The sequence below is a fragment of the Ipomoea nil genome, unplaced genomic scaffold (assembly GCF_001879475.1).
Source record: "Ipomoea nil cultivar Tokyo-kokei standard unplaced genomic scaffold, Asagao_1.1 scaffold2823, whole genome shotgun sequence".
NCBI lineage: Eukaryota > Viridiplantae > Streptophyta > Magnoliopsida > Solanales > Convolvulaceae > Ipomoea > Ipomoea nil.
In genome coordinates, this window is record NW_017619251.1 from 435,001 (window position 1) to 457,304 (window position 22,304).

A 22,304-nucleotide genomic window follows, 5' to 3' on the forward strand; every position below is an offset into this window, starting at 1 on the left:
ACTGACATCATCAAGCTGTTTTTGTTAGACTATATTTTTAGTGATTTATTACTATTGTTATTATTATTGTTGTTATTATCTGGTGTATATTGTGTAGCTTAGATTAGTCCTAGTCTATAGCCTACTAGTTAGTTCTCTCTCCTGAGAGTATTATTATTGTAATCTGATTCTGTTATTCAATCGATCATCAGATTCCTCACTCATCTGGTATCAGTTAGCCAGTCAAAATCCTCCCAATTTTTTTTCCCTCTCTCTCTACCCCGTCGACAATGTCGAATAGTTCTGAGTGTACAGTGACCGCCACCACAATCTCCTCCCCAAATACTTCGTACAACACCCTTATGAGTGCACATCACTTCGTGTCACTCAAATTCACGCACAAGAACTATCTATACTGGCGAACACAGGTGATTCCATTCTTCTGGGGTCAAGGTTTACTCGGCTACGTAGATGGTTCGCGTCCACAATCGTCGCTGCTCCTGGAGCTTCCCGCCGGCGACAACTCCGACTCGGCTATCTCCGCCACGGAGAATCCAGCCTACGCCGCCTGGGTGCAACAAGACGCCTCCATTCTCTCCCTTTTGATCTCCTCCCTCTCCGAGGAGGTGATGTACCTCGCGCTCGGGCAAACCACCGCTCGTGGAGTCTGGATAGCGGCAGAAACGGCGTTGGGTTCGTCCACGCAGGTGCGCTGTCTTAATCTGCTAGGGCAGATCCAATCCCTTCGCCAAGGTGACAGCTCTACCTTCGAATACCTAGGCCGGGTGCAGCATCTTGTTGAGGACCTCGCACTGGCCAGAAGGAACTTGACACCGTCGGAGCAGAATCTGTATATTTTTCGGGGGTTGAGACCGGAGTTCCAAGCTATGGCTTCTGCACTGGCGATCACCGGCACACCGGTGTCCATACCGCAGCTGGCCGATTACCTCCAGGCACAGCAGTTCATCCACGAAGATGATTTCCGACGTACAAACCGGCAACGGCGAGCGGACCTCCCTCGGCGTTTTACGCGGGTCGGGGTCGACGTCAACATGGAGACGACGGCCGGCAGTCACATGGTGGCAGAGGTCGTGGCAGCAACCAGTGCAGCGGCAGAGGTGGACGTGGCCGGAACGGCGGGTTGCGCTGCCAGATTTGCAGGTCGCAGGGGCACTCCGCCGCTTTTTGTTACCGACGATACTCGGAGCCTCCGCTATCGCAGGCTCACGTTGCTGTCGCAGGTGAAGGATCAGCGCCGCCATCTTCGCCGTCGGTCACGTCTTGGCTGTCGGACACGGGGGCTTCCACGCATGCAACCCCGGATTCCGGTGTGATCACACATTCCGAGGACTATCACGGTGATGATGTCCTGCGAGTGGGTAATGGCACAGGTTTGGCGATCTCGCGTGTGGGTCATGCAGTAATTCCGTCCGTTAATAAGGCATTAAAACTGTCTAATATTTTGCATGTCCCTGAACTGTCCTCGTCATTATTATCTGTTAACCGTTTCACTAGAGATAATAATTGTTATTTTGAGTTTCACCCCACCTTTTTTGTTGTGAAGGACTGCACCACTCAGGCGGTCTTGCTTAAAGGACCAAGCTCGGGGGGCTTATATTCGTTGTCTGTTCCCAGTGCACATTATGTGTTTGTCTCGGCTTATGCCTCTTCCACGGTCTGGCATCAACGTCTCGGACACCCACATGGTCAAGCTCTCCATCGTGTTTTACGGGAGTGCTCGGTTGAGTCAAATAAAGTTGCAATTCCCAAATTATGTTCTTCGTGTCAACTTGGGTAGTCCAGTCCAGTAATAATGTACTTGATCTTATTTTTACTGATATATGGGGCCCCGCGCCAGTCATTTTTGCGGATGGATCCTGCTATTTTGTACTTTTCGTAGATGATAACACTCGCTATTGTTGGTATTATCCTCTACGACTCAAACCGATATATATAAAATTTTTGACGTTTTTCAGGCGACGGTAGAACGTATGTTTTCACGTTCTATCAAGTCCATTCAGTCCAACTTGGGAGGGGAATACCAAAAATTACACAAACTATTCTCCAAGTTAGGGATCGTTCATAGACAGTCATGTGCCTATACGCACGAGCAAAACGGCCGTGTTGAACGCCGACATCGGCACATTGTCGAGATCGGCTTAGCATTAATGGCACAAGCGTCCGTCCCACAACGTTATTGGGACCACGCGTTTGAAACAACCACCTTCCTAATCAATCGTCTTCCGTCTGCTCCACTCCAGTTTGATACACCATATTATCGCCTTTACAAGGCCCCTCCCACGTACACATATCTACGTGTGTTTGGGTGCCTTTGTTTTCCCTATCTACGCCCGTATAACCGTCATAAAATCGAGTATCGGTCAAGTCCTTGTGTCTACTTAGGTTATCCACCGTCCTTTAGGGGTTACCGCTGCATGAGCCTCGACACCGGGAAAACCTATACTTGTCGTCATGTCCGCTTTGATGAATCTATTTTTCCTTTTGCAACAGATAGTGCCAAACCCCGAGAAGTGCAGCTTGATATACCAAATGTACCATGGGGCTCCAATCCCGTTCTCCAAGGCGGTAGCTGTGCCATACCAGTACCAGCGCCACTCATCCCACCGTGTGCTCAAACTCGTGCACCAAGAAAACGGCGCCCAAGGGCCCAGCCCCTCGAACGGGCCCATGTCATGCGGCTCCGGCGTATGACTAAAGGGACTGGGGAGCAATTGCATGCACTCACAGCGTCAACTGAGGATCCGAATTGCTACTCACAAGCAGTTGGGCACCCACAATGGCGAGACGCTATGGACCAAGAGTTCAACGCGTTACTACATAACAACACGTGGCAACTGGTTCCTGCTACACCGAACATGAACATTGTAGGGTGTAAATGGGTGTTTCGCACTAAGCCAAAGCTGACGGTTCGGTGGAGTGCTACAATGTAACACCCCGTGTTACGGCCCCTAAAACCATTTAATTAATTAATCAATAGCCCAAGAGAAAGAATAAATCATAATGATTAATTAGGGAAAAAGGCCCACCATAGTCCATGGGCCCTCATATATAAACCCAACCCCTAAACCCAATCCTTAGTTCCAAAAGGAATAGAATTAGCGAGCCTATAATATTAGTTCCTAATTAGGACTCCTAAATATATAAATAGGGGACTTAGGAGGCACCTAGAACTTCCCACAAAAATAACGCCCCACCACCCCAAAAGAGCTCCAAGAATCCCCTTAGGAGAAATCAAGAAAGCAAGGAAGCTTAAAGAAAGACCCTTCATAGCCAAGGAATTAATTAAGGCTAAGAGGTAACCCATGTCTCAACAAAACCTATTTTCATAGTTATAATTCCCCCTTAGGGTTTCCCCATATTATTGTATATTGGCGAGTTATGATGATTATTATTGGTAATTGATGTGATGATCCCGTGGGGGATCTTGATGATCTTGATATTAGGAGATTCTTGATAACTATGGTGTTCTTGATAATTATATGGAGTTCTTGATGATTATGTGTCGTTCTTGATAATTGTGTGATGCTCTTGATGTTTATGTGTTATTCTTACCGAATCTTGCAATTAGAAGACGAACCGTATTCTTGTTGATATAAAAGTGATTAGAACCCTAGGTTGTATCGTATGATCTTATTCTTGGATTATCGGGTGGGGAAATCGCATGTTTGGGTGTTGATTATATTTAGAAAAGCATGATAGGTTATGTGCCGTTCGTTTCTTGTATTTGATTCGTTAATTGTCTACGTGTTGTCGTTAATTGCGTTGTAAAGTGTCTAAGCATGGTTTCGGGTTCCACAACGGTTCCCGGGGCGTAAAGTGTGTGAAAAGAGTCAGTGGGGGGTAGGGGACCCGCCACCTACCCACGGCCGTGAAACACCGCCCGGCAGCGGGTGGCCGGCGGGCGGGCAGCTGCCCGCCGGCGACCCGCTGCCCGGAACAGTATTCTCCGGCGGGTGGCCCCCACCCACCGGCTACCCGCTGGAAATTCATCCCACCCGGGATCCCGGCTTCCCCGTTTGATGTTCCCCGTTCCCCGTGGTGTCCCAACGGACTCCGTTTATCGTGCCTATGTCTAGTTTGATGTTTCGGGTACCGTTCGTAGGTTTATGAGTCTATTATATTGCATGCTAGTTGAATTGGTACCCCCGTTGACCTAGGTGGAAGAAGTATGAACCCCTTAGGACTATTCTTAGTAAGTGATGGATCACGCATAGGTTTTGTTATACGTTTTCCCCCCCTTCCTAATGTGTAATGTGGGTTGCATGTGCTTGCTATGTGTTATGTGTGTGTTACCCCAATTCGGTTGCGATCGGATTGGTTATCCTGAGCTGCGGTTCAGAAGCTGGCTGCGGTCAGATTGATACTCTTGGGCTGCGGTCCACTGTTTGGTTGCGATCAAACACTATGATGAGCTGCGGTTCATCGGTCGGTTGCGATCGACCCCTCCGTGTTGCGATACGGGGCAGGGTGCTGCGGGGCCGTGTCAGAGCTATATGCGCTGACCCTCATGTATGGGCATGCGATTGGTCCTGTGGCGCCAACAAAGTGTGTTATGTGTTGTGACCTGGACGAGTTGTGATTACGAGTGTCTTGGGGGATGTGACTATGGGATTTATATTGGGGATTACTCATGTTGGGTTATGATCATTGTTTATGCTTTGCCTTATCTGCCTTATCTGTCGTGAACTGCATATGCTCGTTATAACTGTGCTTGTGTCTAGCCTTATCCGTCGAGTCATTCCCGGTTTTAAAGCTAGTGTTCGTAGGATATATCTTCATGCTCAAAGTGGTTTTCGTATATCTATATATATCTCTATATGTATTGTATTTCAACGCGTTGGAGTGGGTTACCAGCATCTCTCGCTGAACAGATATATTTGGCTTTCAAGCACAGAAGATTAAGTCACTGGAGTGCGCTAGAACTTAGAAGTAGATAGTTTCCCTTTTGGCCTGCGTGCCACGTTTACGTATTTACGCTTTGAGGAAATTAGTTTGTTAGCCTGTGCACTTGGGCTCTCTAGCCCAGGTGTGGCATAGCACCCCGAACGCTTGTATTTATATCTTGGGATTTAATAAGATTCTACCTTTATTATAAGTTTTAAATGTCTTGAAAATCTGGGGTGTTACAGTTGGTATCAGAGCCTAAGTTTGACCCTAGGAAGAGACTCGTAAGACCGGACTTTAGGACATTAGGCTTGAACTCTAGGTACCTAGGAACATAGGACTCAGGAATCTTAGGACGCGCGGTGAGATTGTGAAACCTACACATAACTTCCCTACACTTTACCCTTCCTCATTCAAAAACCCTTCCCCACTTATCACTTCATAAGAAGTGCGTCAGACTCTAATTTAACACTCTTATAAACACTGACCAGAAAGACGATAGCATGGCACCGAACAGAAGGCAATCAAGAACTCCAGAGCCCGCCACAGACGACCCCTTGACCCAAACCCTACGACAGCTGACACAAGTCGCACAGGCACTAAGTGACGCGGCCCTTCGCAACAACAGGCCCCCACCACCTCCATCAAACGCAAACTCAGACGTCGCCCGACAAGTTTCAAATCACCGACCACCCACGTTTTCGGGAGAAGAGGATCCTGCGGTCCTGGAAGAATGGATCCGAACCCTTGACAAGATTTCTGGGGTAGTAGAATGCCTGGAGGAACGCCGCATAGAGATAGCCTCATTCTACTTCGGGCACGAGGCCGATCTCTGGTGGATCCACGAGGGACCCACTTATCAACAAGAACCGGGGTTCAATTGGGAGGACCTCAAGACACGACTACGAGAGAGATTCTATCCAACCCACGTGAAGGCATCCATGTACGAAGAGTTCCTTCATCTAAAACAAGGAACGGCCACCGTCGTAGAATACCATAAACGATTCCTCGAGCTGGCACGCTTCGCGCCAGAGCTAGTCCCCACCGAGGTAACCAAGATAGAGAGATTCGTGTCAGGCCTCAACTTCGAAGCTCGAAAGGCGCTAGTGGTAAGCAGACCTCGGACCCTCAACGAGGCTTACTCCAGTGCCGCGAATCTCTATCGGATCCAACTACTCCAACGCGGAGTTCAGGAACAAATACGAAGAAGAAACACCGGAAGTGGGGCGCCGCCAGTGAAAAGAACGAGAAACGACACCGGCACAAGGACGAACAACCCGACCAACCAAAGACCGACCCTGGGAAACAACGAAGCTAATCCAAGAAGCTTCCCTTGCCCGAGATGCAACAAAAGCCATAGGGGCAAGGATTGCGCAGGCAACCCCTGACGATGCTTCAACTGCGGAGAGGAGGGGCACAAGGCCTTCCAGTGCACTCAACCCCAAAGACCGCGCCCCGCCACCGTGGGCCAACACGGGGGCACCGGTCATCAAGGAAGTTACGGTGCTCCCGGAAAGGTATTCGTTATGAGCCACACTCAAGCCAACCTCGGAAACGAAGAGGACCTGGAAGGGGGAAACCCAATCCCGGAGGACGAGGACCATACGGATCCCACAGAAGAAAACCCAGAAAACGAGTTCTATCTAGGATAAACCCTCACACCCCTTGTAATCATCCCCCGTGTCGTAAAGACCACTTATTTAGCTTAGCTATTTCGAAAGTATTATGAATAAAGATTTTGATCGAATTTCAATTCCACTACGGAGGTAAAGCACAAGTTACACTATCAACCCAACCCTTCCCCCACTAAAGGACAAAACAAGGAAAAGGACAAAAATCATACCATCAAGAAATACCTAATGTCACCATTAAGAATTGAACCCTAGACCTCCTACTTACAAGTCCAAGCCCCTAACCACTAAGCCATAAATGTTTCTTCAAATCTCAAGGGAATACTCCCTTGTTAAACCCCTCCAAGCCCCCAAAACCCACAAAACCCCCAAATCAAAAACCCTTCTTCTTCTTCTTCCTTCCCACCTCTCCCCTCCATTGCCTCTCACGCACACCACCACCCCACCCAAGCAAAATCCGGCAGCCACTCGAACGCCACCCCCCACCGATAGCCGCCACCGGCCGAACGACGACCGCCGTCGCCGTACCGCCTCGCCGCCGCTCCAGCCGATCGACGTCCACCGCCCGAAAGAAGCCCCGCCGTTGACCCGCTGCCCCCACTGCCCAGTCAACCCCACAGCGCCACCACACCCCCACCACACCAGAGCCGGACCCCACCTCACCGGCGTCGACCTCGCAAACGGAGAATACGCCGAAACCCCGCCGCCGCCTCGCCGGAAAACTGCACCGCCTCGCCAGAAAAATCGCCGGCAAACATCACCATCAAACGAGCATCACGATGCCAAAGAAACCCCTCGGAATCCGCACCCCGGAGTGGAGCAACGCCGATTACACCGTAATCGGAGGTAAAGCACTTGAACCCGACCAATTCTCTCCGGAATTGGTTGACATGCTCAAACACCAAGGGCTTTTAGATACTTACCTCGCCATCAAAGGGGACACATACCCCGAATTGGTGAAAGAATTCTACCAACACCTTGTGGCCACCAAACGGGGTGACAAAGTAGAAATTACCACCAAGGTCCGTGGCAAGGAAATTGTGCTTTCTGAAGGCCGGTTGGCCAAGCTCCTGAAATTGACCACCACGGGTGTGTCTGACTATGACCGAAAGGGGTGGATTAATACCCAAACTACAGGATACAAGAACTATCTTGGGTACTTACTCGGGAAAGAGGACGGGTTCACCTTGGCCACTCGACCAAACCGAAAGTGGCTATCGGCGGAGCAAAAGATATTGGTTATGATTGTAACCGATAGCCTCTTGCCCACCAATAACAAGAGCAAGGATGTGGGGAGCTTGGAGTGCACCTTTGCGTATCTCCTAAAACATAAAATCAAGTTCAACCTGCCGGCACTCATGCTAAAGCACATAGAGTTCTGCAAGACAAACAACCGGCTTAGCCTACCCTACGGGATGATCCTAAGTTGGATCATGGAGAAAAAGGGGGTAGACCTAAGCCACACCGAGGTCAAAACCGCCAACGACATGGTTTTCAATGCCCAAAACCTCCGCCGCAACGACATCTACTACACCGAGGGAGGACACTATCTCACCCTCGAAGAAATTTGCCAAAAACCAGAGGAAGAACGTAGGGAATTGGTTGATCGATTGGACATCTCCAACAAAAAGCTCAAGCGAGCCATGCAAGATTGCGGAGGTACGGAGGGAAATGAGGGACAAGAGGAGGAAGACGGGCCTAACCCGTCAGTGCACCCACAGCCAGGAGGGAACCCGAGGGGACAAAACGAGGGTTCGGTCAACGAACGCATACTCGCTCAGCTCGACCGGCAGAATCAAATCATGGAAGAAGGGTTCTCATCCTTGATTCGCACCACACGCGCACTCGATCAAAGGGTAGCAGCGATCGAGGCCGCCTTGGGCACTCGCGGTGCATCCAGTTCCAGCGCAGGAAACCGAGGTACAACCGAAAAATTCTCTATCACAACACCATCAAAAGTTTAGCCTACCCCAAGCCAAGACAAACGTAAGGCCGCAACCCTAATCAGGAGGCCGAGCTACGAGGTGTCTAGGGGTGAAAGGATGGACTATAACACCGGGCTTCGGGGACGAAGCCCCTTGTAAGGGGGGGAGAGTGTAACACCCCGTGTTACGGCCCCTAAAACCATTTAATTAATTAATCAATAGCCCAAGAGAAAGAATAAATCATAATGATTAATTAGGGAAAAAAGCCCACCATAGTCCATGGGCCCTCATATATAAACCCAACCCCTAAACCCAATCCTTAGTTCCAAAAGGAATAGAATTAGCGAGCCTATAATATTAGTTCCTAATTAGGACTCCTAAATATATAAATAGGGGACTTAGGAGGCACCTAGAACTTCCCACAAAAATAACGCCCCACCAACCCAAAAGAGCTCCAAGAATCCCCTTAGGAGAAATCAAGAAAGCAAGGAAGCTTAAAGAAAGACCCTTCATAGCCAAGGAATTAATTAAGGCTAAGAGGTAACCCATGTCTCAACAAAACCTATTTTCATAGTTATAATTCCCCCTTAGGGTTTCCCCATATTATTGTATATTGGCGAGTTATGATGATTATTATTGGTAATTGATGTGATGATCCCGTGGGGGATCTTGATGATCTTGATATTAGGAGATTCTTGATAACTATGGTGTTCTTGATAATTATGTGGAGTTCTTGATGATTATGTGTCGTTCTTGATAATTGTGTGATGCTCTTGATGTTTATGTGTTATTCTTACCGAATCTTGCAATTAGAAGACGAACCGTATTCTTGTTGATATAAAAGTGATTAGAACCCTAGGTTGTATCGTATGATCTTATTCTTGGATTATCGGGTGGGGAAATCGCATGTTTGGGTGTTGATTATATTTAGAAAAGCATGATAGGTTATGTGCCGTTCGTTTCTTGTATTTGATTCGTTAATTGTCTACGTGTTGTCGTTAATTGCGTTGTAAAGTGTCTAAGCATGGTTTCGGGTTCCACAACGGTTCCCGGGGCGTAAAGTGTGTGAAAAGAGTCAGTGGGGGGTAGGGGACCCGCCACCTACCAACGGCCGTGAAACACCGCCCGGCAGCGGGTGGCCGGCGGGCGGGCAGCTGCCCGCCGGCGACCCGCTGCCCGGAACAGTATTCTCCGGCGGGCAGCCGGCGGGTGGCCCCCACCCACCGGCTACCCGCTGGAAATTCATCCCACCCGGGATCCCGGCTTCCCCGTTTGATGTTCCCCGTTCCCCGTGGTGTCCCAACGGACTCCGTTTATCGTGCCTATGTCTAGTTTGATGTTTCGGGTACCGTTCGTAGGTTTATGAGTCTATTATATTGCATGCTAGTTGAATTGGTACCCCGTTGACCTAGGTGGAAGAAGTATGAACCCCTTAGGACTATTCTTAGTAAGTGATGGATCACGCATAGGTTTTGTTATACGTTTTCCCCCCCTTCCTAATGTGTAATGTGGGTTGCATGTGCTTGCTATGTGTTATGTGTGTGTTACCCCAATTCGGTTGCGATCGGATTGGTTATCCTGAGCTGCGGTTCAGAAGCTGGCTGCGGTCAGATTGATACTCTTGGGCTGCGGTCCACTGTTTGGTTGCGATCAAATACTATGATGAGCTGCGGTTCATCGGTCGGTTGCGATCGACCCCTCCGTGTTGCGATACGGGGCAGGGTGCTGCGGGGCCGTGTCAGAGCTATATGCGCTGACCCTCATGTATGGGCATGCGATTGGTCTTGTGGCGCCAACAAAGTGTGTTATGTGTTGTGACCTGGACGAGTTGTGATTACGAGTGTCTTGGGGGATGTGACTATGGGATTTATATTGGGGATTGCTCATGTTGGGTTATGATCATTGTTTATGCTTTGCCTTATCTGCCTTATCTGTCGTGAACTGCATATGCTCGTTATAACTGTGCTTGTGTCTAGCCTTATCCGTCGAGTCATTCCCGGTTTTAAAGCTAGTGTTCGTAGGATATATCTTCATGCTCAAAATGGTTTTCGTATATCTATATATATCTCTATATGTATTGTATTTCAACGCGTTGGAGTGGGTTACCAGCATCTCTCGCTGAACAGATATATTTGGCTTTCAGGCACAGAAGATTAAGTCACTAGAGTGCGCTAGAACTTAGAAGTAGATAGTTTCCCTTTTGGCCTGCGTGCCACGTTTACGTATTTACGCTTTGAGGATATTGGTTAGTTAGCCTGTGCACTTGGGTTCTCTAACCCAGGTGTGGCATAGCACCCCGAACGCTTGTATTTATATCTTGGGATTTAATAAGATTCTACCTTTATTATAAGTTTTAAATGTCTTGAAAATCTGGGGTGTTACATACAAGGCAAGACTGGTGGCCAAGGGCTTTAACCAGGTTGCGGGCGAGGACTTTTTTAAGACGTTTAGCCCAGTGGTCAAACCAACCACAGTTCGGATATTGGTATCATTCGCCATATCACGCGGGTGGGCACTCCGTCAGCTGGATGTCCACAACGCCTTTTTGAATGGGCACTTGTCAGAAACTGTCTACATGCGACAGCCCCCGGGATATGAGGATCCCGATCGCCCCGATCATGTCGGTCACCTACAGCGTTCCTTATATGGGCTCAAACAGGCACCTCGGGCCTGGTTTCACCTCCTGCATGATTTCTTACTTGTTACAGGGTTTGTTGTCTCCAAAACAGATGTGTCCATGTTCCACTATTCAGCCGCGGATTCCCGTGTCTTCCTGCTTGTCTATGTGGACGACATCATCATGCTAGGCAATGATGCTGCCTAGGTTGAGTCCCTACTACTGTGACTAGCGACGGCGTTTAAAATCCGGGATCTTGGGCACCCACGTTCTTCCTCGGCATAGAAACCATAACTGTTCCGGATTGCATGATTCTCACACAGCGACGGTACGTGCGAGACATTTTGCAACGGGCGGGCATGACTGACTACAAGCCGCTAGCCACACTAGCATCCGTCAATCAGCCAGTGAGCCGGTCTACCGACCCTTTTGACAACCCGACACAATATAGGCGTTTAGCCGGGGCTCTCCAGTATCTTTCCATCACTCGGCTGGACATATCCTATGTTGTCAACCGCCTATGTCAATTTATGCACAATCCCACACAGAAGCATTGGGGTGTGCTCAAGCGTGTCCTCCACTATATAAAGGGGACGCTTGATACGGGCTTCGCATCTCTCCCTCCAGGTCCTCGAAAATTCATGCTTACTCACACTCTGACTGGGCCGGATGTCCAGTGGATCGTAAGTTTACCAGCGGTTATGTTGTATTCATAGGCACCAACCTTGTCTCGTGGGTCTCTAGGAAACAGCGTACAGTGGCCCGTTCATCGACCGAAGCCGAATATAAAGGCTTAGCAGACGTCTGTGCAGAAGTGACATGGGTTCTATCGTTGCTGCGAGAGTTGGGCCTCGATTCTGCGGCACCACCAACTCTATGGTGTGACAACCTCAGAGCTACATACATGTGCGCCAACCCAGTTTTCCATGCACGCACCAAACATGTTGAGGTGGACTACCACTTTGTCCAGGACAAAGTCTCGTCTGGGGAGTTTCAGGTTCACTTCGTCTCCACCAAGGATCAGCTCGCCGACATTTTCACCAAACCGCTACCAGCAGCATGCTTTGGTGTCCTTCGCATCAAGCTCAATGTGGTGTGCCACCCACCTTGCTCTTGAGGGGGAGAGTTAGACTATATTGTTAGTGATTTATTATTATTATTATTATTATTATTATTATTATTATTATTATTATTATTATTATTATTATTATTATTATTATTATCTGGTGTATATTGTGTAGCATAGATTAGTCCTAGTCTATAGCCTACTAGTTATTTCTCTCTCCTGAGAGTATTATTATTGTAATCTGATTCTGTTATTCAATCGATCATCAGTTTCCACATTCATCGTTTTCACCATCAATATTGACTGAGATAATAAATAAGTCCATTATCAACTCTTTATTGAGCACATAATGGTATATATTATTCCTTCTATATGAGGATAATAACTTCATTTGCAACTCTTTAAAGAGTAAATAATGGCACATAATAATACTTAAATAAATCCTCATTTCGAGAATTATAAATCCATTAGGGATTTTCCAAGATAAATTTAACTGCATATCTTAATTTATTATTTTGCCAATTGTATTATGTAGAGGAACTTAATACCATTTACCGTGGGAGAATATATTTGAAAAGGGTCTCTGCGTGAACCCATAAGCTACAAACTCGCTTCATAATGTATCCATTTTAGCGAGTCGAGCTATGCCTTAATTGCTCCTTTATATGTTAAATAGTCATGACACTTCCGGTGCCTAACTCTAGATCCAAATTATCATATAACGAGCAATTTGTGATGGCAATTGTGTTGTTGACAACTATAACCTTTTATAAATGTCTCCCATATTTGTAAAAGTTAATGACAATTTCTAAAACAACCAGATTCTAGACATTTCTCAAAGATATTTTGATCTGGTCGTTCCGCATCACTAGTATTACGTTTGTTTGGTGCACCTATAAATTTTACTAGGGTTTTCCATCATCTGGACGAACGTATGCATGACATAATTGTTCAATGCTATTTCAAGAGTGACAATGTTTCTTTACTAGATCTAGTATTATAATTCATATCTCTTTCACTGATAGATCTCCTACACTTCTATTGTCAAGGAGTACCGGTAAATATATTTGGTCCAAGTTTGGGGAAGGTATATGGAACCTAGCCACTCTTTTTTATGATCAGTATAATCAATAGATATATTTGGCAGATTATTTGCTAATTTTCCCAAATAGATTATCTTCTGAACTTCCAGTTCAGTCTAACTAATACGTGGATTTAAATAGTGAAGATCTTTTCATTTTATGAAGTTTCTCGTCATTCTATTAAATTTGGGTTCATATCTCCCCCTAATGCCGTGAACCGATCTTCATAAAGTATACAGTCAGCGTACCTTAGCTTATTACTTATTGACCCCCTATCATGGGCTGTGAGTTTATAGGTAACAGGCGGAGATTGATATAATCAACATAGCCCTAGAGGTACGCTATGGTGGTGAACTGGTGAGACAAGAAATCAAACTGCATACTGCATACTAATAATAAAATGCAGATAAGGAAATGGTAGATTTTAGACCACGTACTTGGTGTATGGTGAGAAAAAATATGATATGCAGTGAGTCAGATTTGGACTAAAAAATATAATATATGAAATTGAATGTCCCCAAAAAATGGATCATTTAAAAATTTATTTCAGGCTAACTAATATGATGTGATTCATTTCTAAAGTTTCAAACAAATTTCGTGTAAAATAATAATTATATCATGTAATCACATCGCGCTGATAATGTGTTGTAACCTATTAGCTCAAGCATAATTGATCAAAGGAATTGGAAACAGAGAGAAAATAAAAGACAAAGCAAGAGTATAATTCTTTATCCAACTTCTTTATCCAATACAAGGGTACATCTCCATATATATTGTGAAAGATTACAAATCTACATAATGAGCTATAAATGCGTCCGTTACAGACGTTACAAATATTGTCCACTAAATGCATTTTATAACACATATCATATAGTGAATAGGAGAAACTTTCATTCATCATTACATTACATATTACAAAAATACATATATATAATATACATTTGTAACGGAAAGTAATAATGGTAGGCATAAATGTGACCGTTACATCAGTTACAAATATTGTCCACTAACAGGGCGTTTGGTTGGAGGGAATTTAAATTCCCTTCCCACTTAATTCCCACCTAATTCCAAAGGTCATAAAATTTCTTAGTTTGCTTGGAAGGAATTGCAATTCCTCCATATGCATGGAATTGAAATCCCATGCCCCCCCCCCCCCCCCCCTCCCCGATATTTTAATTCCTGGGATTTTAGGAAGAAAAAAACCTAGTGATGAGACAAAATTACCCCCCATTTTTTTAATCTAAAATTAATACCACAACAACAATGGACATTTTGGACTTTATACTACTTATTCCCTTTCAATTCCCATGTATACCAAACATTGGAATTGAAATTCCCAGTAATTCTATTCCTATAAACCAAACCTGGAATTTAAATTCTCACTTTATTCCCAGTAATTCATCTCCCATGGAATTGCAATTCCTTTCCCACGCAATTCTCCCTCTCCAACCAAACGCTCTTTAAATGCATTTTATAACACATATCATATAGTGAATAATTTTGATAAACAATTTTATTACCTATAACTTTATCCTATGCAATTATGGTATTGGAGTGATTAATATTCCATTACGGGTGCTATGACAGCTAATATCCAATTCTGTCTTCGGAGTGATTATTTATCCAATAAAAAAAAACACATCATATGACATCTAATATATATCCAAATATGGTATCGAAATAATTATACACCTAACATAATAGCCTGTTATGGTATCCAACATTCTGGATTGAGTATTTTCTATATTTGCGGCGGCCATCCCTTATCCATACAGTTTATAAGTTGGCAAAAAACATCAACTTCTGATCACTTATAAAAACATAGACAGTAAAGTAATATTCGCATTAATAAGAAGATCTAGCTTTTTGATGGCGCCCATGGTGGAAACTGATGCGAAGAGCCTTGGTGCCTCTATCCCTGTGCCTAGCGTCCAGCAGCTCGCAGAGGAGAACCTGGATGTGCTTCCAAGCCGTTATATACGTGACGATATCGAACCTCCGGTATCGGACGCACCATTTTCCGCCACCGATGTCCCGGTGATTGACGTTCAAAAATTACTGTCTGAGGATTCGGGAGAGTCGGAACATCGCAAGTTACACTTTGCCTGCAAAGATTGGGGTTTCTTCCTGGTAATATTTTGTTGATGATTGAACTGTTAGGATCAAGTGTTTGTCACTACACCTAAAACTATATATAGCTAGTATCGGGTGCTGGACTTGCTCCGTCCAACAATTTTTTCTCCCAACAATCTTAACTACAAAGTTTTTGTTATTGCTAGAGTTAATACTCGATTTGGTCTCTCGACTATTAAGATTTTACCACTTTAGTTCTTAACTTCCAAACTTACTTAATTTTATCTTCAGTTATGTGATTTTTACCTAAAAATTGTCCTGATTAAGATATTTTTTGTTAACAGTTGAATAATTGGAGGTGAAATTGAGCATGTTTGGAAGTCAATGACCAAAGTTGTGAAATTCTAATATAATAATCAAGGGACCAAATTGAGTATTAACTCCTCGAGACTCTGTAGCTAATACGGGGTGCTAGAGTCTGTCCATCCAACAATTCCCACCCCCCACCCCCCCCCCCCCTTCCCCCCTGCCCCCGCAGTCTTAATTGTAAAGTTTTTGCTCTTGCTGATACTCTATAACTAGTAAGGGGTGCTGGACTGGCTCCAGCCAACAAGTTTTTGCTCTTGCTGAGACCCGAATTTGTGACTTGCCTCTGATATCACTTTTTAGGATCAAACCATTATCACTTATGTCAAAAGTTATAACTACTAAAGAAGCGTAACTTTATTTCTTTGTACATCGTCATCACATATTCAAACGGCTGATGTGCTGGAATTGGCCTTCACCAATATCCGCCCAACATGAACTTTAATTTATAATATGAATATTTGAGAGTATTTATATGTGGTTTGAATTTCCTCCCTTTTCCTTAGTGTTTATAAGGGATCGGACAAGTTTTAATTAGTTAACAAAATTGCAAAATCTAAAATAGAATGGTATTGGTTGAACTGAAATGCAGCTGATAAATCATGGAGTGGACACTTCACTGGTGGAGAAAGCAAAACGTGAGGTCCTAGACTTCTTCAATCTGCCATTGGAGGTAAAGAAGAACAAGTATGGGCAGGTGGAAGGTGAAGTAGAGGGATACGGCCAAACCTTCGTTGTATCCGAAGAACAGAAACTTGACTGGGCAGATATGTTTTACATTCACACCCTACCACCCCAAACGAGATCACCTCGTCTTTTTTCTAATCTGCCAGAGAGTTTTAGGTAATTAAATCTCCTAAGCTGCGCTATTACCAATAAACATATTTTTTTTTTTTTGAAAAAATTGTTTGTTTCGTCCCTAAGTTATTGAGTAATTGTAGTATTTATCTCTATTTGTTGGTGCCTTGGTGATGTGCACTTCTTGTTTCTTAGGTATAATTGACGCTACAAATTTTGTCTTTTTTTTTCTTTTTTTTTTTTTTTTTAACAGGTAGTGCTCACTTAGCTCTTTGTCCCTAAGCTATAACTGACATTCCAAATTTTGTCCTCAATATTTTATTAGAAAAGGAAAAAAATTGCAAGGTCATTTATAGCTTAAGGACGAAAAGTGATCACGGCCAATAAGTAAGAATAAATCATACAATTATCTTACAACTTAAGGGCTAAAAATATAAGTTTCCATTTGTGTGTGTGTTTATGTTACAATTTTGGATATTATTATTGCAGGGAAACTATGGAAGCCTACTCACTTGAAGTGAACAAGCTTGCCATGAAGGTTCTGAGCCAAGTGGCAAAGAATTTGGGAATAGAAGAGGAAGAAATGAGTTTGCTATTTGAAGATGGAATGCAGTCTATTAGGATGAACTATTATCCACCATGTCCACTTGCAGAACATGTTATCGGCCTTAGTCCTCACTCTGATGTTGGTGGTCTAACCATACTCCTTCAAGCAAATGAAACACAAGGTCTTGAGATTAAAAAAGATGGAAAATGGATTCCCATTGTGCCAATTGCTAATGCCTTCATTGTCAATGTTGGTGATTGTGTTGAGGTAATTAAGTTTACCTTTTGTTTTTTCTTCTTCTCTCTAAAGATTGAATCCCCAACTCAAGCAAATTATTGTGTGGACCACGATTCACACAGTGCTGTGTGGACCATAACAAAAAGTACATTTTAAATATACTAAAACTACATTATTCTTGTACTGAATATACATTATACAAAATAATGTACATTCAGTACTCAAATAATGTACTTTTCCTAAATATAATGTACATTTTTAATATACTAAAAGTACATTATTTGTGTATTGATTGTATACTATTTGATAGTATGATCCACACAGCTGTGTGAACAAAGATCCACACAATAATGATTGCCAACTCCAAGGGCCCCGCCCCCACCCCTGGCCCGACAAAGTATTTGGAAGGATTTAAATCACAATGACTCAATGATCCAGCAGACAAGGTCAAACGCTAGTGCACACAAGGGACCTGTCCACTTTGGGTATAGTCCCCACACTGTGGCTGTCGATGTTTGAGCCTTGGTCTCTTTAATACTGCGGCAAATTATTCTGTGGACTCGGGTCCAACTTGAAAGGTCGACCCGGATGCAAAGATACACAATTTACCTTTTAAAAATTCACAATTTATGATGACATTGTATTGTATTCACAAATTCTCAGAATTTAGAAACACAATTTATATTCTAGATGTTCACAATTTTAATACAAAAAATACAAAGTTTAGGACCAGGGTCCATCTTGCAAGTTGGACCATAGTCCATAGTATAACAACTGAAATACTGCTTACTAAATCAGTGAGCTATGCCCGTGCGCGCATCTTTTGCTTTTTCTTTTTGATAGAACTCGAGGGAAAGTGAAATTAATTTGAGACTTTTCGTTTAATCAAACTCTTAAACATATACAATCGAATTAACTTATTTTTTGAACAATTATAAAGTGATTAATTAAGTCAATTTTGCAGATTTTTTCAAATGGAATTTATCCCAGCATTGAGCACCGTGGAGTAGTAAGCCGTGACAAAGAGAGGATTTCTATTGCAACGTTTCACAGCCCAAAGTTGGATGGCGAGTTAGGTCCAGCAACCAATCTTGTAACTTCACAAACCCCAGCAAATTTCAAGAGGGTTAGCGTCGCAGATTATTTTCGTCTTTATTTGGGACGAAAACTTGATGGGAAATCACATACTCATGTCTTTAGGATTGGCAATTAAACAAAAATAATAGCTATTACTGTTATCTTCAATATTAATAATGGACACCATGGGTCTGATTACCCATCAGAAAATTTGATTACTATGTCAATTTAACATGGGCAACATGTTGGTTACTTTTTTTTTTTTTTTTTGTTTTTCTTCATACTACTTTTTTTTTTTTTTTTTTTTTTGTATTAATGAGTAATGACTCTGTTACAATGTAGTATCTGTTCCTAGCTATTTTCTCAACCTACTAAAGCATACAAAAAGTCAGAGTCAATACTGCCTTGTTGGGGCTCAAACTCATGACCTCTCATTTAGGAGAGTCACTTCATGTCACTAGAGCATAAGGTCATTGAAACTTTTTTTTTTTCTTTTGAATTTGAGTATTGTTAGAAATAATTTTTTTTTTAAAATTTTTTTTCCCATTTTGATAGCCTATACATTTACATTTTTAAAAATAACTTGATAACTGTACTTATTTGATCTCATATAATTGTGCTTAACAAAAAATGTACGAGTTACAAATACTTAATAAGAACAGTCACAAATTAAGAGTCTCAACATTATTACATGTGAAAGAAGAGTTGAGAAGAGCTTCAGGAAGAAACAATAATATCTTGAAAGATTGAAGGAGTGTTTGTTTAAGATCAGAGCTTGGAATGATGGTTTCGTAAGAACAGAATTCTTTAGCTTTGTGATTGCTGACATTATTTTAGTTGAGACTAGAGGCTTTATATTATGGCCCTATTTGGTAAATGACTGTTAGCTGATAGCTGATTGTGTTAATTAGAGGATATAATTAGTTGAAGGCCATGTTTGGTTAATGACGGTTAGTTGATAGTTGTTAGCTTATTATGTTAATTAGAGAGTATAACTAGTTGATAATATTAGTTGTTGTAGAAAAGTGTTTGGTAAATTAGCTGTTAGCTGATCGCTGTTTGGTATAATTTCTTTTTTCAAAAAGCTAATTGAAAAAGTTGCTTGGAGTAACTTTTTGAATTTTAGCATTTTGGAGTTGCAAAAAGCTAATTAACCAAACACTTATATTGATATTTTTACTAAATCAAACAATTAATAATGGTCAAATAAGTCAAAATTGGCCTATAGGCCAATTTTTTATGAAACAGGGCCGCTAACATTAGCTATGGTAGAAAAGTGTTTCGTAAATTAGCTGTTAGCTAATAACTGTTTGGTATAATTTCTTTTCTGAAAAAGCTAATTGAAAAAGTTATTTGGAGTAGCTTTAATTTAATTTTTGAATTTTAGCATTTTGGAGTTGCAAAAAGCTAATTAACCAAACACTTATTATATTGATATTTTTAACTAAATCAAACAATTAATAGTGGTCAAATAAGCCAAAATTGACCTATTGGCCAATTTTTTACCAAACAGGGCCTATGACTTTTAGTTTTAAGGAAAATGCTATGTGGACTCCCATTTTATACTCTCAATTTTAACTTCACACACAAGATCTTGATATAGACACTTGTATTGGGACTTATGTGGAAAAAATAGTTTATCATAACCCGCCACATAAGAAAGTAAAATCAAGGGAGTAAGATTTGGGAGTACATGTAATAGAACTCTAGTTTTAAATGACTTCGAGGTTCTTGATGTTCTTAATTGTATTTTGACCGACTACACTAAATTAAAGATGAATGTATGTTGGTATTATTTTATTTGGAAAATTATATTGTTAGTATTTCAGTTATATCTGTGGTATAAATTTAGTCAATAAGTTATACGTGCGATCATTTTTAACCTCCAAATAATGTACAAAGTTGTAAGTTTAGTTACTGAAAGATCAAATCCATCACTTTATTAAATGACATATTAGTGGCAGTCTAGCTAGCAGAAATAAATCCTAAAGGACTAAAATCACAAATCCGCACATAACTTAAGGGTTAAAGATTTTCACACATATAATTCAAGGATTAAGTCTGTACCATGAGTTTAACTAAAGGACAAAAAAATACAATTTTTCTTACATTATAGTATTGACCGACCGGTCAACTAGCCCATCGCCCCTCAAATTTTTTTTTTTTTTTTTTTTAACGCGGTGTGGGTCGCTACTAGTGACTGGCCAGCCTCTTGGCTGATTGGTAGGTCACTGTGACCGACCGAGCAACCATTTTAATGGCTGGCCAATATGGCTAGTCGTAACAATCCCATCCCCCCCCCCCACCCCTCCCCCGCCCCTTTTTCTCTCTCATTTTTTATTCTTCTTTTTTTTCTCTCTCTCTTTTAAAATATTTTTGTTTTATAGAGAGAGTAAATATATCAATTTGGTTTATCCATCCAGTCCATCACACAAGCACCCATCTTGCATGACCAGTCCAACTGACTAGTCATCCATCCTGTGTGACCAGTCTGACTAACTAATCACCCATCCTGCCTAACCTGTCCAATTTGACTGGCTATCTATCCTACTTAACTAATCCAACTAAGTGGTCATTCAACCTGTCTGACCAGTCTGTCCGACTGATCGCTCATTATCGACCCCCTACTGTAATTATCTATACAATACTCTCATTCACCATTTAGTACACAATCCTTTCTGCCAAGACCTTTTAGAACGTTTGAGTTCTCGATTTTTGCATCCAATGCTCTGCTAACCATCCAGTACTCCATTAACCTTCCAATACTCATTTCTGCCAAAATTTTTGAGAATGTTTCAGTTCTCAATTTTTCCATCCAATGCTTTGCTAACCATCAAGTACTCTATTAAACATCCAATACTCCTCTCCTACAAAGTTTTGAGAACGTTTGAGTTCTCAATTTTTCCATCGAATACTCCAACCATCTAGTACTTCGTTAACCATATCCAAAACTCCTATTTGTCAACTTTTTTTTTAGAATGTTTGACTTCTCAATTTTTCCATCCAATACTCCGTTTAAGTGTTTAACCATCCAGTATTCCATAACATTTGAGTTCTCAATTTTTCCATCCAATACTCTGTTAACCATCAATTACTCTGTTAACCACCCAGTACTCTATTAACCATCCAATAATCCGTTGACCATCCAGTACTCCTTTAACCATCTAGCTCTCCATTAACCATCCAGTACTCCATTAACCATCCAATGCTCCGTTGACCATCCAGTACTTCGTTAACCATCCAGTACTCCATTCTAATGACTCATAGACTCTGCCCTAGACCTTTTACCAACCATACTACTCTCATATAACCCCTAAACTATATACTAGATGTAACACCCCTATAATTTCAAACTATTAAAACTTATAATAGGAAGGTAATTCTATTATTAAATCCCGAAACAGAGCATACTAAACATAAGAGTTTGGGGTGCTATGCCACATCTGAGCTGCAGAACTCAGATGCACAGGCTATACTAACTAAATATCCTCAAAGCAATGTCAATACATCATCATGGCACGCAGGCCGAAAGGAAAACTATTTATCTAAGCCTTGGTCCTCTAGCGCGCTCCGGAGCTACTCATCTGTGTTTGAAAGCCAAATATATCTGTTCAGCGAATAATGCTGGTAACCCACTCCAACGCGTTAAAATACAATATAGGTATGTATATATATATATATATATATATATATATATATATATATATATATATATATATATATATATATATATATAAGAAAACCATTTTGAAGCCGGAAGATATATACTTAGGAGACTCTAGCTTTAAAACCGAGAATAGACTCAACAAGTAGGGACAAGCACATTCAACAGTTATAATCATGCATATAAAGATACTAGCATATATCCTAAGGTCACATCCTTCACATCATCATTCAATCATTATCTTAACACATAAGCACACTTCGGTGGCGCCACAGGACCAATCGCACGCCCATACATGAGGGTCAACGCATATAGCGCTAACACGGCCCCGCAGCAC

At 42.4% G+C, this 22,304-nt stretch overlaps 1 protein-coding gene across 1 annotated transcript in view; it reads left to right on the forward strand.

Moving 5' to 3' along the window:
* The window catches only part of LOC109158606 (protein SRG1-like), a 69,583-nt gene extending 51,098 nt beyond the window's left edge, over positions 1-18,485 (forward strand). Inside the window, exons 2-4 of the mRNA XM_019306485.1 lie at positions 16,237-16,487; positions 16,932-17,256; positions 18,191-18,485. Coding sequence (XP_019162030.1) covers positions 16,237-16,487; positions 16,932-17,256; positions 18,191-18,439 — 825 coding nt within the window. The 3' untranslated portion in view covers positions 18,440-18,485. The remainder of the gene's footprint in view (positions 1-16,236; positions 16,488-16,931; positions 17,257-18,190) is intronic.
* Positions 18,486-22,304: the final 3,819 nt, after the last annotated feature.